Below are 14,987 nucleotides of genomic sequence, written 5' to 3' on the forward strand. Positions count from 1 at the left end.
TTTTATTAAAGAAAAAAAAGAAAGAAAAATAGAGTAAAAAATCTAAGGGTGAGGGAGTTCAGATCTAATTAATATTGTTTCCAGAACTCCATCAGCCTCTTTTAGGTTCTATTGGCTTCCTTATTCCAGCCTGTTTTGGCTGGCATGTTTGGAGACATTTATTTAGAAGTATGTTTTTAAAATAGGCTTTTAACATTATTGAGAAAGTGTCAAATCACATGGAATTAATAATCCTCTTTTCTATTCATTCCCAAAATGCATTTGATTTGATAAAAGGTTTTGTTGTTATTGGGGAGTTTTGAGACCCCTAATTCAAAGATGAAAAATAATGATGAATAATGATGAACAGATAAAGGAGAGATATTGTAATTTCTGAATTCCTAGGGATTGAAATAACAGGTGCTATGTCAATCAACAAGTATTTATTTGACACCAATTATATGGCAAGCATTATTCATTGGGAATACAAAGACAAAATGACTGTTACTGACTTCAAAGATTTACATTCCATGGAAGGAGAGGGATATATACACACATGTAAATAGGCAAAAAACATATTCCATTGCATTTAAACTGAAACTTGAAGAAGCTAGGGATTGGATCTGATAATGTACTGTTTTGTTGTGTGTTGTGTTGTTAGTGAAAAAAATATCAAGGCATAAGTCTCTTGAGATGATTCAGACCATTGGTCACTCTAAAAGTCTTTTTTATGAGAGGTTTATCATTTTTCTAGAAAAAGGTATTGAAGCATAAAGATTAGGTAGCACGGAGTCATTCATCTTTTCAAACAGGTTCCCAGAATTGCATTTAATGCCTCCCTCAAGTATTCATTTTTATCTTATAATCTATTATCAATTCCTACATAATTATCTGTGTGAACATTCTAGGAGGAAATAGACAAGTTTCAGATAGATAAGAGAGGAAACAGATAATCAGTCAGTACATGTTGGAGAAAGCAAAAAGAAAAAAGTTGGGTGGTTTTAAACCCAACACAGTAAATCAAACCAAAAACATTCCATTAGATGGCAGGCAAAGAAAATTCAAAAGGAGATGGGGGTGGGGGTGGGGTGAGGAGGACAAAAAAATGTTCGAAGAGTCTGTAAATGCAAATATTGATAAAAGTTAAATAAGGAGAAAGGGACAACATATTTGAGTTTAGTTAAGGATTACATACAGGAATGGGGGGAAGGATGGAGAGCAAGGGAAGAAAAAAAAGACTGGAGGAAGAAGACGGACAGTCATAGGGGTTTGTGATAGGAGAATGAGAAATTGCTGAAAAAATCAAACGAAATAAAATAACGAACTCTTGAGATTAGGGAGAGAGGACTGGACAAGGGAGAAACACACACACACACTCTCACACACACAAACACAAACACACACTCTGCGAGTCAGCGAGAGCTGGTGGGAGGAGAGGATAAGGAGAGGGAGGGATTTAGAGATGAGTTTGAGATCGCTAAGAGCTTGAGCAGCTGGGTGGAGAGCAGCGCAGAGCTTCTGCAGGGCTATGGCTAGAGCACAGCCCCGGGCTTCCCTGCTTCTCCTCTCGCCTTCTCTCGTGACACCGCCGCCCCGGTAAAGGATTCCTGCTCCTCCGCCTGCACCGTGTCTGTCTTCCCCTTTTCCTCCCTTTTCTCCCCACGATGGCTGGCAATTCCCTGCTGACAGTTCCAAGGTAGGATCCTTTCCCCTTGCGGTACCGTACGAGTTCCCCAACTCTTTTTTTTTTTTTTTTTTTTGTATCTTCTGTAAACTTGTCGGGGTAGCGGGGTAAGGGACCTTCGATCGCTCCCTCCTCCCCGCGGTTCCTTCGCAGTGGGGTGCACCAGGTGGCCTTGGAAACTAAAGACTAAGTTCAACTCTGGTGAGCGATTCCGCCATCAGGAAGGTTTGCTCCTATAATATGCCTTCAACTTCCTAACACAGGTAGGTGCTTTCTCTGGGAGGGACGAGGTAGCAGAACATCCTCCAGGTGGCGAACACTGGGCCGGGCTTTGGAGTTTCAGGATCTGAAATTTACTCCCCCAAAGGATGAAGGGAAGAACCTTGGGAAGTTCTTAAAATTGGGGCAGCGTAGAGACTAATATTTCGGGGTGTAAGGGAGATTTTTTGGGGATGGGAGAGGGAAACCTGTGATATTCCTCTCCTTCCTCCTCCATTATATGGGCACCTATTTGGGCCAGAAAAGTAGGCTTCGGCTACAGAGTGGAGTGTCAGTAGACCAAAAGCAATGGGTCCTGTGTCTCCCACCACTGGTTTAACTAGCACCTCTCCAAGCGCCAGAGCAGAAACTTCCCCTTCTTTTCAATATATGCTACCCGCGGCATACTCTACTTAAAAAAAAAAAAAAAAAAAAAAGTCTAGATTACTAGAAATTGGGTTCGAATCCCTCCTTGGACACCAAGTTGTTTAACCTGGGGCATATGAACTAATCCCTCTGGGTGTCCATTCTCCTCAATTGCAAAATATCGAGTCTAGATAAAGAACAGTGTAGGATTTGGAGTCAGGGAGACTTGGATTCCAATCCTGCCTCGGACACTTACTAGCCCTAAGAATCTGGAACAAGTAATTTAGCCTCTCTAGGGCTCAGTTTTCTCATATATAAAATGGGAATACTAATAATAGCACTTCCCTCTCAGGTTTGGATAAAATGAAATAACATATATGAAAAGCTTTATAAACTTTAAGGCTCTCTAGCAGTGCGATGATGATGATGATGATGATGATGTATCTGATCCTAGGATCTCCCACCTTATCACCAATAAATAAAACCACAGATGTAACTCTCACCATCACCACCCTCTTGTAAGTGATACCCGAAATTTCTCCTGCAGTTCAATGGTTCTCTTGGATCATATAGAATTGGAAGGGGGGCGCTATGTGTTTCCTTCTTCCTATTCCCCTACCTTACCCACCAACCTCCTCCCCAATATTACACACACATACACACACACACACGCACACACACGCACACGCACACGCGCACACACACACACACCTCCTGTCTCTGTCTCTGTGAAGCACCCTGCTAGTTCAGACTCATCCCTCTGTTGAATTGCATGCCCTACCCTCTGGTTCCCTCCTAATCAGCGCTAGAACCCTCAAGGATGTGTGGCTCCACTCTGCAGTCTGGGTACCTCTGAACCTTAGGCAAGCAGCCTGGGTACCGCCAGCACGTGGGGCTTAGTGATGGATGCCCGGGTGTGCAGGGGGAGGCCAGCAGAACCGTACGGAGAAGCCAGAAGCGAGAACCCTACTACAACTGCTCTCCACCCCCTCCCTTAAGAAGGCTGGGGCTCTGTGTAGTTGGAGGCCGTCGTAAATCTCACGGCCCCCCCCCCTCTCCTCACCTCCCAGCCCCGCCTTTTTCCCAGCAGAAGCCAAAGTCAGTTTCTTTTGGGGTAGCTTAGATTTTTCTGGGCAAATAATTTTTCAGCATATAATTGCCTTTATTTTAAATAAGGGATAGTGGAAGAAGATTTGTAAATTGATGGACTCGTATGGGACTGAGATAACACTACAGCCCCTAAAAGCAGAGGTTTGAGCAGATTTTAGGTGTCCAGTGATGCAAGTTCTACCTAGAACTTCTTGTCACTCACAATGAATTCTTGGCATCCCATAAAGTTCCTTTTAAAAATCGTCTTATTTTTATTGTTTTATTTTATTTTTACATCTCATTATAACTCTTTAAAAAAAAAGTGTTGCCTTGGGAGTCAAGAAGAAGCAACCTATGGAATTGTTTTTTTGTTTTTTTTTTTAAATAACAAAAATCCAGCAATAAAACCATCTTCTATTGTTTCTACTACTATTTCTACTACTATTGTTTCTAAATAGGTCCATTTTATTTTTAGTTCTTTGTGAAAACAATAAAGTAATTGATGTTTTTAAGGGTAACATTCCTAAATCTCTAGGCACAGAATATTTTGAAGGTGAAATGAGGTGGCGGACATATTCATTTCTCTGTCAAAAGCAAGCAAAGATGGGGGGGGGGAAGAGGAGGGAAGGATCACATAGTAGTATCAAGGTGCATTAAAAGCATTTCCAATAATTCACTGGTCACGGGTTTTAAACCCATTTGTATGAGAACCAAGCTAACTTGGATTGAAACAGGTTTGTTCAGGCAAATGAGGTGCTTTTTGAAAATAATGGAAATGCCCTTTCATGCCAAAACACAAGCTGTGTTTTGAGTTTTCTGTAGCTGGGCTAGAAATTGTTTTGACAAAAGCCACCAGACTGCAATGGCAGCAGACACAGTGTATCATGTACAAAGCACTGAGACTTCTCAAAGACTTTACTGACAACTGCAGTAAATCACACCTATTGCATCAAGAAATGAATATTCAGGAGATACAACGGATTTCTACTTGTCTCTGTGGACTTTGTTTCTATTTTTAAAAACAAATTCAGTTGACTGCAACAAATTAGTTGATTCTGATTATTCTATATTTTTTAATCTAAGAAATCAGACATGTACTAGGATGAACTCTGATTTTACAGTCATATTTTAATTCAAGTTCTACCTGTATGACTATGATCTGGGTGATCATGGGCAAGTCATTTTACTTCAAGGACCCTCAGTTTCCTCATCTGTAAAATGGAGCAGTTGGACTAATAAATTCATTTTTTTCCTTAACACAATAACTTTCTAATAGTATTTTCTCCAGATTCTAGATGAAAATCACAGGCTTTGCCAAGAAACTTTAATTATCATTAAAAGCAAAGTGAGAACATATACATTTTTTAAAAGCAAAATTCTTGTTTCTTCAATACATCTGTGCATTTTATTGTGGAAATCAATTTTGAGAACTAGGTTTCTGTTTTTTCAAGATCTATTATAATAAAAACATCTAGAATTATTGAATGTCTGTCTAAATACAATGAGAAATAAGTAATTCAATATCAAATTAAGTCCAAATTAAATTAGCAATTTTAAAATCCCATAGGTGAATTTGTATGTTAAGAATTAAGAAATAATACAAAAATTTTGTGGTTAATACATTTTAAATAATAGGAAAAGAAACACTATAGTATTCTAAATAATAATCTGAGTATAATACATAAGTATTAAACCAATTCTCCTTTTTTTTAACCCTTATAATGTTTTATATATAAAATAAATGAATAAAATATATTCGAGGAAACTATGTATTGCTACATATAATCACTATATAATATTTAATATACAATTATACATAATCATTTATTTAGTAGCTTTTTAATAACAAAAAACCCACAAATAATTATTTTGGCAGGAAAAATCTGGTTGAATATGTATCTAGATTTGGAGTGTAGACCTAGAAGGGCACTAAGAAACCAATTAGTCCCACTCCTTCATTTTATATATAAAAAACTAAAGTCCAATGAGAGAAAATGATTAACTCAGTGTCACATTAATCATAAGTTTCAGAGGCAGGGTTTGAACCTGATCCCTCTGTTCTTTCCAATAGTGTACTTCACTATCCCCTTCCATTCCTTAAAAGAATATATGAATATAAAAGACCTTGGATATGCTTTTACTTCAAAAAATAATTCTTTTTTAAGCTGTAAAATTTAAATTTCCTATTAGGAAGAAATGTTCAAACAAAAAATCTTAAGATGTGAATTTTAAAATAGAATCTTTAATCTTAGCCATGAGATTCTAAACCAATTTTTTTTTCCTGGGGGAAAAAAATGAAGTAGAATAAAAGCTTATTTAACTAGACTACTAAGAGAATGCAATATTCAATAGTGATTCTGTGCTTTTGTTAGTTGAGAGCAAAGCAGATATTACTAACTCTGTGCATTCAGGTATTGAGAAACCTCTAAACCGCCTTAGTTTTGACCTCCAGCCTTGGTAACTAACTTAGTAACTAAGCATTGTGGGAATCTAACTGAGCATTTCCTTAATGACTAAGGATCTTGCAATGCTACACTTCAGGGTCTTTTCTTTGAACATTTTTATTATTATTATACATGTGGTCTAAGTATGAGAGATTAGAACATACTGCATTAACCACAAGAGCTACATTAGAGTGTACTTTTAAAAAATAACAACAACAGCACACTGAAATGAATGGGGGCAGCTGCCAAGAAAGCTGAGGCTGACATCTCTGAGCTTCAGTAGGCCTTCAAATGGATCTCCTTACTAATTTTCACATCAATATGGTGTGGGAAGAAGGGGAAAAGAACAGGATAAATATATTGATGTTAGAAAGGGAATAAGCTAAAGTCCCCATGCTGGATATAGCCCATGAGCAGCCCCTTTTGTTCTAACCTGAGAGAGATAGGAAAACAAAATTCTTTCTTTAAAAAGTTGCCCACTCTTCCATATTTTTCCCTCCACAGTGTAGGATAAAAGGAAAACAAAAACAAACCTCAGATTGATTGGATGGTTACAATTATTTGAGTTCTAGCTAAGGAGCATTTTATTGTACTTTCAAATTCTCCAGATTGTTGAATGTTTTCCATACAGGCACATTTACATAAGTTTACTCTACAGACTTTTATATCTACTAAAAAAGGTTGGCTTTTTTTAAGTCCTTTGGGTGATTTCCCCCCTCCATTTTTGCATTATATAATACTGCCTATGTAAAACTACAAATTCACTTATATTGAGTATTTTTTTCAATAAAGATTATGTTATTTACATACAAATGGGGAAACAGACCCAGAATGTTCTACATCTGAAAAAAAAAACCTTAGAATTAAATTGTTGACTCTTCTTGTTTTATACATAAAGAAATTGAAACAGAGGAATGGAGTGGTTTTTAAAATTTACTCAGGTAATTAGTATTAGATCCAGAACTAAGACCACTGTCGAGGGATCCTTCCACTGGACCATAATCTCTCAAGTGAGATGTATTAAAGTCCATCTAGGCTTCTGGAATGTTTATCAATATCTTCAAATAATTCTTCCATTGAATGTCCAACCAACATGCTAGACACCCTCTTCTGGATCTCTTGTCATCGGGAGAATAGAAATAGAAAATATGGACTAGGTAATACCCTCAGTATCTAACTTACTACATTTTCTTAAAATTGAGTATCCTTTTTATTTGAATTTAAAAATGTTTATGTTTGTGCTAATCTGCCAAGAGTGTAGAGTAAAAACATGTTTCATAAGCAAACAGCTATCATTTCCATCATCCCAGAATCCTGTAGTAGAATAAAATTACAAAGGAAACTAATTATACTGAAAAACAATTCAATATATACATATATAATATACATACTCTCTATTATGCATAGGTGTAGTTTTGTTAAGTATATATACATATGTAGATATAGATATAGATATATATAGATACACATACACATACACATACATATATATGAGAGAACCAAGGTTAAAACCCAATGACAACATGAAACAAATAGACTGTTCGATTTTGTGACTGACAAGGAATAGATTGTCCTATTTGATATCTTAACCTTAAATCACCTGGGAATAACCTTTGCAAGGAATCCTGTTTCAGAAAGTTTTTCAATCTCTTATTAAGTTTTTTTTATGACAAGCTAAAATACATCGAGTGGTTTGTATATCTCTTCCTAGTTTTCTAGGTTACTAAGAATTAGTACATCCTAGAATGTTTTCTAAAATATTTCCCAAATGTTTAACAATTTCTTATCTAGAGTAGAAAGAACTTCTTTTGGTTTACTATATTTGATTCTTAAATACAATTTCTTTTAGATTTTAAATTAAAAGAAAAATTAAGCATTCCTTAGGAAATAGGATGCTTGAATTTTGGTTCATGTTTTTTAGTTTATTTGGTGTAGTCCTGATTATCTTACCAGATTTCAGTAAAACAAATCAAAATCTATAATTTAAATCAACTAAAATGTTCATTTTAATAGATATAAGAGAAATTGTATATCATCAAGATTAATGAGGAAATTATGGAATTAATATCAATATTCTGATGCCAGTAATCCTCTTATTAAATGAGAAGAATTACATAGAGTATTCAATATATATATTGAAAGTTATCTCTTAAAAGGTTGGCATTGACAGATATTCAATTAGAACTTTATTGTATAAACTCAGTCTCTGGTTACTTGGGGAAAGGAGAGATCAAGATTTCACTTTAAATAGAAAATCAATTTTTTATATTTTAAAGTATATTCTTTCCAATGAGATGCTGAGATTTGTATGTTATATAAGACTTAGCTCAAGTTTGGAAAGAAAATGCCATTACTTGTACAATATCCAGCAAAATTCTTGTCATTTAGCCAAGTGTTGGGAGTTATAAATGAATACCTATCTGGATTAGCCATCTTAAATATCTTGTTATTCATTAATTTCAGAGATGTTACTTCTACATGATAACATTTAGTGTTTTCTTGGCAAAGATATTGGAGTGGTTTGCCATTTCCTTCTCCAATTCATTTCAAAGATGAGGAAACTGAGACAAATGATTTAAGTGACTTGCCCAGGAACACATAGCTAGTGTCTGAATCCAGATTTAAACTCAGGAAGATGAGTCTCCCTGACTCAAAGCCCTACTCTCTTATCTACTGTACTAACTTGCCATAGTCTTAAATACAAAATATTTTAAAATAAAAATGCTACTGTTTTCAACTATATGAGATAGTTCAGTCTGAATGACAAAAAGGTATTGAGTAGCTATTTAATGAGACTTGTTTCAAATAATAAAATCAGAATTGTTTATATTGATAACTGCTTTATTTTTAATAATCTTACTTTTTAAGTGGATGATTTTCAAGTGTTTTAAGTAGAATAATATTCTAGCTTGCATTTACTATTACTTTGATATGCAAAAGAATGTTTTTTGCCCTGTAGTTAGAGCTTTGTGTCTGTACAAGTAATCATGTATTATAAATTAATGAAATAGTAGTTAAGATTTTCTTATTGTAAAAGGTATTTTCATACTCTTTAATGAGATAATAGATGGAGTATTTTGTGAACTTTAAAGAAATCTACAAATGACTAGGATTGTTGTTACTACTATGCTGAAAGAAGAGGAGGAAAGGGAAGAAGAAAAGAGAGAAAGCTCTCAAGACAAATATGAAAAAAGTGTACAGTGGTGTTATTAATTATCTTTGAACACTACTGTCAAAATCTACCTCAATTGATTGAAGTATTACAAAGAAAACAAAATTTTGTCACTTTCTCAGGAAATATAAAATAATATCCTTTGAAAGCACATAAGAAATAAATCAGGATCTATTCACTTTGCCAGTAAACATATATCTAAGCTTTGATAGCATTTGGGGATCTTGATTTGGCCTCATAGTAACATTAGTCCATAAATAAGGGCCGTAAAATATAAGTACCCTCATCTAATCAGTTTGCTAATGAAAAAAAATTATATATATATATATATATATATATATATATATATTCTATAGGATACTGGAAGGAGTGTACCAATTTGACCATAGATCATAGATCTGAATCTAAAATAGAATTAGTATTCTAATGAAGTATTTTATACTTTTGTTTTTTAAATACTTGCCTGAAATATGCCAGCATCTAGCTGGGACAGCTTGTCATTTATGGAGCACAGAACAGATCCAGGGCACTGTTCTAGGCACTAGAAATCATGTGTTTGTAATAAAGAAAAGATATTCCAATGAATTTAATGATAGGAAAAATTTTTGAAAGTGAATGAACTCTCTTCCTAATTTTCAAACTTGTTTTATAAGTTAAAAACATGATAACTAGAATTTAAGATATGCAACATCTATCCATCTATAGCAATATTGTTGAATGCACTGCTCCATAACATGTGACATGCCAATAAATATTTACTTCACCTAGTATACCCAAGTCCCTCCTATTGAGTTGAGATCTTTTTTCTTAGAATTCAGCATTTAGCACATTGTCTGGTATGTAGCAGGTGCTTAATAAATGTTTATTGACTAAATCACAAAAAAAGTATAAATCTCTTTTGAGTACTCCACTGTCCCAAAATGTCTACTTTCTGTGACAAACACCTCAGTGAGAATCAGGAGATATTAAAACAGCTTAAGATTTGACCAATAACAAAGAATAAAAGTTTAAAAACAAAATGAATGGAAGTAGATGTGTCTGAATGCTGGTGTCTTTGCTAGTCCCTCCCGGACACAAACTACGTTGATAACTGATATTAGAGGATGGTCAAAGTGATCATATGCAAAATAAATATGGCACTTGATGTTTAATTCAAGGTGGAATGAGTGGGAAGAGATCAGATGTTATCCTACATCTTTCTCAGAGAGTAGGAATAATCACTCTCCTAAATTTCTCTAATAGAACTGAAGCACAAGATAACCAAATTAATAATTTAAAACTTGCTTGCCCTCTAATTTCAAACAGTGATACTAAGGACATAATGAAATTCCATAGATAGCTGCCAAAGTATTTTGTTAAAAGCCAGATGCCATAGATTTTTAAATTTGCAAGTTAGTTTTAGATTCACAAGTTAGTACAGAAAAAGAATTAATTGAAATTCCTAAGTACCTTGATATGCTGTCTGTCAAGTGACATTTAAAATTTTGCTTATGGTATATAGATATTACAGTGAATAATAGTAGGGAAATTTGACATGCCATATTACTTGGTACAATGTGAGTCGTCAAAATGCTTAGGATGACTCCTAATTTCCTTCAGGGATCTAATAGGGATGGAGAATGAAAGAGATAAGGAGTAGATCTCTAAGACTGACCCCCACTCCAAGTCCAGAATTTCCCAAATAATGGTAACCTACATTGGAAAAGAGAAGTTAAATTCCAGACACTTCAAGTGTTAGATTGTTCTGAACATTTTCACAGGGGTTTCAGTTGAGTAGGAATCTTATTTAATGACAACATAATTGGCTTATTATAATTCCTTTATGGGAGTGGGAATATGGAGAATATTTTGACTCTGGCTTCACCTCATATTATGAAATAATTTCAGTCTAACAAAGGTCACTAATTCCAATTAAAATGAGCTTTTATTTTTCAGATATGCCTACTGTGTTGGAGTTGTTCTGCTGTTGGTTAGGGGTTCATTCAATTAGCTGGATGACAAATTGCTTGAGTTTGAAAGAACTTGAGAAACTGACAGGCTAAGAAGAAGATTGAGACATACCTTATATTTTGTGGAATAGCATTTTTTTAAAAAATACTGAAATCCACCACTACTCCTCAAATTTGTAGTTTATTGTTATCAAAAGATACTGCAGAAAGTTGCACATTCAATAAATATTTAGAGATCAATTTTTGCTAGGAACTCCCAGGCATCTATTATTGTCAACATCATTAAATATTTACCAAACCAAATGATTCATGTTGTTTACTTATGAGATCTTGTTTAAATAAGAATTGAAAATTAGCATTCAGACATACGTAGTTTCTTGTAGACTAATGATATAAGCCTTCATTTTACTGATCTTTTCAAACTAAGTAGATTGAAAAAAAAATTAATGATATTTTACTAAAATGTCCATGGATATTTCATAGAATTATTTTGTCTTAAGGGATATTAGTAAAAACATCTTAGTCCTATTTAAATTGCTTTTAAGCAATCACAAAGCTGATTGCATTTTCTCTAATAATGATAGAGGAAATAATAATAATAGCCAGCATTTATGTAGATATTTATATTTGAAAGGAGCTTTACAAATATTACTTCATTTTCCTCTTCATACCAACCCTGGGAGACAGATGTTATAATTTTCTCCACTTTACAGATGAGGTAGACAGTGCTTGAGTGATTTTCCTCACTTTATATAGGTAGTAAGCTTCTGTGGCCATTTTTGACATTTAAATATAATTGTAGTGCTTTATACATTGCACCACCTAAGGTAACTTAGGAAAGTTCAAGCTGGCCAAAAAGAGATTCATCAAATAAATCCAGGAGAATATCTTTATAAAGCTAGTGTTGGGTTCTTTTACACCTAGTTAGGTTGTCAAGGATATGGCCTGACCCTGCAAAATAGTCAAAAAGATGTACTAGTACTTATGGGACTTTCTTTAATGACAGTTAATCAATAAATATTTATTAAGCACCTACTTTCTCCCAGATATTATGTTTCCAGAATTATCTGGATAAATGCTTAGAATATTTTTGTTGAAAATTACAGACAGCCAGTAGGAAGGAAGATTATTCAATTAAGACTCAACAGACCTTGATGTGGCCCCCTAGTGCTGATTTCCTATTTAGATGTCTTCTGGCCATCAGTTTCTTTAATGAGGTGTTTGATTTAAACAAACTCTGAAGTTCCTTCCAGTTCTAATTTATGGCTCTATGAAAAAATGAGTACAAAACTAAGAACTCTCATATTCCAGATATGTGACTACTAAAAAAATATTTTGCTCATACAAATGTTTTTAAGAGAATGTGTTTTTTAAAAGATTATTTCCATGGTATGAAACTGAGTGATAATGGTTGGTCCAGATATAAATATCTATGTTATATATTTTTAAACAGATGATTATTTTTATTTACTTTTATTTACTAAGGTTCTTATTGACTTTAATTGTTTTAGATTCTGTAAATCTATCCACAGATAAAGTGCTTTTTCAGTGTGATTTAAGGGATGATGACTTGCTTGAAAATGATATTAATAAAAACTGACAGTGACTGAGAGTCATAAAGTCCAGTATCTCTTTTGATTTTCATGTAATACCCAATGGTATAAGTAGATCTTATATATTAGGACCCAGATGAAAGAACTGAGATGCAGAGAGCCAAAGTGATACCTGTGGTTAAAAGCTAGTAAGTGGTAGTGCTAGAACTTAAATCCAGGTGTTCTGACTCCAAAATTAGGACTCTTTTCACTCTATCTTATAACCTAGAATCATTATCTAAAGTTGCTTCTATAAGATGTTATTCCTTTAAGATCTTTTTCCTTGGATCCATGTAGTACTTAAAAGGGTAGGAAAAAAAGTTTGTTTAAAATGAAAAAAGTAAATCAATCGGTAAAACATAAGATATTGTTATTCTTGTAGATGGAAATTTTGATGGCTATATGCAAATTATATCCAAAAATTTTACTTATATAAATGTGATTTCAGGAATTTGGAGACAGAAAAATGAACTATAGCATAAATATAAAGACTTAAATCACCTTGTGAAAAATTTAGAATGATTCCACATTTGTATTTGAATGGTTTAATGGTTTAAAGGGACAAATGAAGAGTTTTATGTATTACAAATTGGGAGAAAGTAAAAATAAATAGTTTCAGGTGCATAAAATGAGTTGCTGGATAAAGTTAGGGGCCTTAGCTCTACAAAGCATTATGGAATTGAAGTTCATTTGCATGTAATTATTTTAGACTTCCAGAGAACAAAAATTTTAAAGGAATTGATGATGTCTTAAGAGAATTTGGTGTTGTTATTTTTTAAGTGAAAACTGAAAGCCAGAGTTTGTGTGTGGGGGGAGTGTTATGTTTTTAAAATTTCTGTCACTAAAGTAACTATAGAAAGTGGAAGAGATTAGAGATAGGAGTGGCTAAAGAGTAGGGGGCTGAAGAGTCAAGAAGGGTAAAAGTGAAAGAAATAGCAATGTGCCCAAAATAACTTTGTTGGAGTTGTTTGAAGGGACAAGCAACAAGAGAAGTCAGGGGGGATTTCAGCTCTTTGTTACTGGTTGACTGAATAAAGACTGCATTAATAGCTATTGCCTCTCAGAAGTACCTATATTTTAAAAGAGGTGAAGTCTCTCAGAAGGCTTCTTTAGTCTGTCTCCTTTAATTTAAGAAGGAAAAGGAAAAAAGAGGAAAGATAGGTTCTGCAATTGCCTTGAAGCATGATAAATATCTAGTTTGATTTGCCCCCAAAGTCAAGCCAGGTTATCTGCTATGACTATTGTTCTGATTAAACAACATGGAAACCTAGTGGGTAAATATTTAGCTAGTCTTTTAAAATTGTTCCAGGGATTGCAAAAATGATCTGTTTTGCAATTCTGTTGCAAATAGTACTTTAAAGGGTACTATTATTTAAATTAAGAAACATAACTTTGTTATTTTTAATATAGCTTTTTATTGACAAAACATATGCATGGATAATTTTTCAACATTGGACCTTACAAAAATTTCTGTTCCAACTTTCCCCTCCTTCCCTCCACCCCCTCTCCTACATGGCAGGCAGTTTCATACATGTTAAACATGTTAAAGTATATGTTAAATACAATATATGTATACCTATTTATACAGTTATCTTGTTGAACAAGAAAAATTGGATTTAGAAAGAAGGTAAAAATAACCTGGGAAGAAAATCAAAAATGTAAGCAAAGAGTAACAGAAAGACTGTAAATGGTATGTTATGGTCCACACTCATTTCCCAATGTTCTTTCATTGGGTGTAGCTGGTTCTGTCCATCATTGATAAGATGGAAATGAGTTGGATCTTCTTTATGTTGAAGATATCCACTTCCATCAGAATACATCCTCATACAGTATTGTTGTTGAAGTATATAATGATCTCCTATTCTTACTCATTTCACTCAGCAACAGTTGATTTAAGTCTCTCCAGGCCTCTCTGTATTCCTCCTGCTGGTCATTTCTTATGGAACAATAATATTCCATAACCTTCATATACCACAATTTACCCAACCATTCTCCAACTGATGGACATCCATTCAACTTCCAGTTTCTGGCCACTACAAAAAGAGCTGCCACAAACATTTTGGCACATACAGGTCCCTTTCCCTTCTTTAGTATTTCTTTGGGATATAAACCCAGTAGTAGCACTCATGCATATATTTTAAAAATAAAAAAACTGTAATAAAAAATAAAGAAAAAATGGAAAAATAATATAAAGGTGCCAGCCAAATATGGCTTCCCTCTGGTGAGGAAAAATGGTCTTATATTTTTAAATATAATTGTTTTTAAAATGTAAAAATTTTTCTTAGCTCATAGAATATACTGAAACAGGTGACCCTTAGGCCATAGTTTGTCAACCCTGGCATAGAGTATATATTAAAAAAAGAAACGTTGGCCAATAAATAAAGGCTGAGCATCAATCAACAAAGAGACAATTATTGTGGAAAGTGAATTTCTATAGTGCAAAGGTTTCTGAAT

At 34.0% G+C, this 14,987-nt stretch overlaps 1 protein-coding gene across 3 annotated transcripts in view; it reads left to right on the forward strand.

The window, feature by feature from the left end:
* The first annotated feature begins 1,430 nt into the window (after positions 1 to 1,430).
* SPHKAP (SPHK1 interactor, AKAP domain containing) overlaps positions 1,431 to 14,987 on the forward strand; it is a 151,035-nt gene continuing 137,478 nt past the window's right edge. For 2 of the 3 annotated variants that reach the window (XM_074298488.1, XM_074298489.1), the window contains exon 1: positions 1,432 to 1,675. In XM_074298488.1, the coding sequence (XP_074154589.1) occupies positions 1,644 to 1,675 (32 nt within the window). In that variant the 5' untranslated portion in view covers positions 1,432 to 1,643. Of the gene's footprint in view, positions 1,676 to 14,987 lie in introns of all 3 variants that reach the window. The other variant, XM_074298490.1, reaches the window with a different exon arrangement.

This window comes from Sminthopsis crassicaudata, chromosome 3 (assembly GCF_048593235.1).
Source record: "Sminthopsis crassicaudata isolate SCR6 chromosome 3, ASM4859323v1, whole genome shotgun sequence".
NCBI classification, from domain to species: domain Eukaryota; kingdom Metazoa; phylum Chordata; class Mammalia; order Dasyuromorphia; family Dasyuridae; genus Sminthopsis; species Sminthopsis crassicaudata.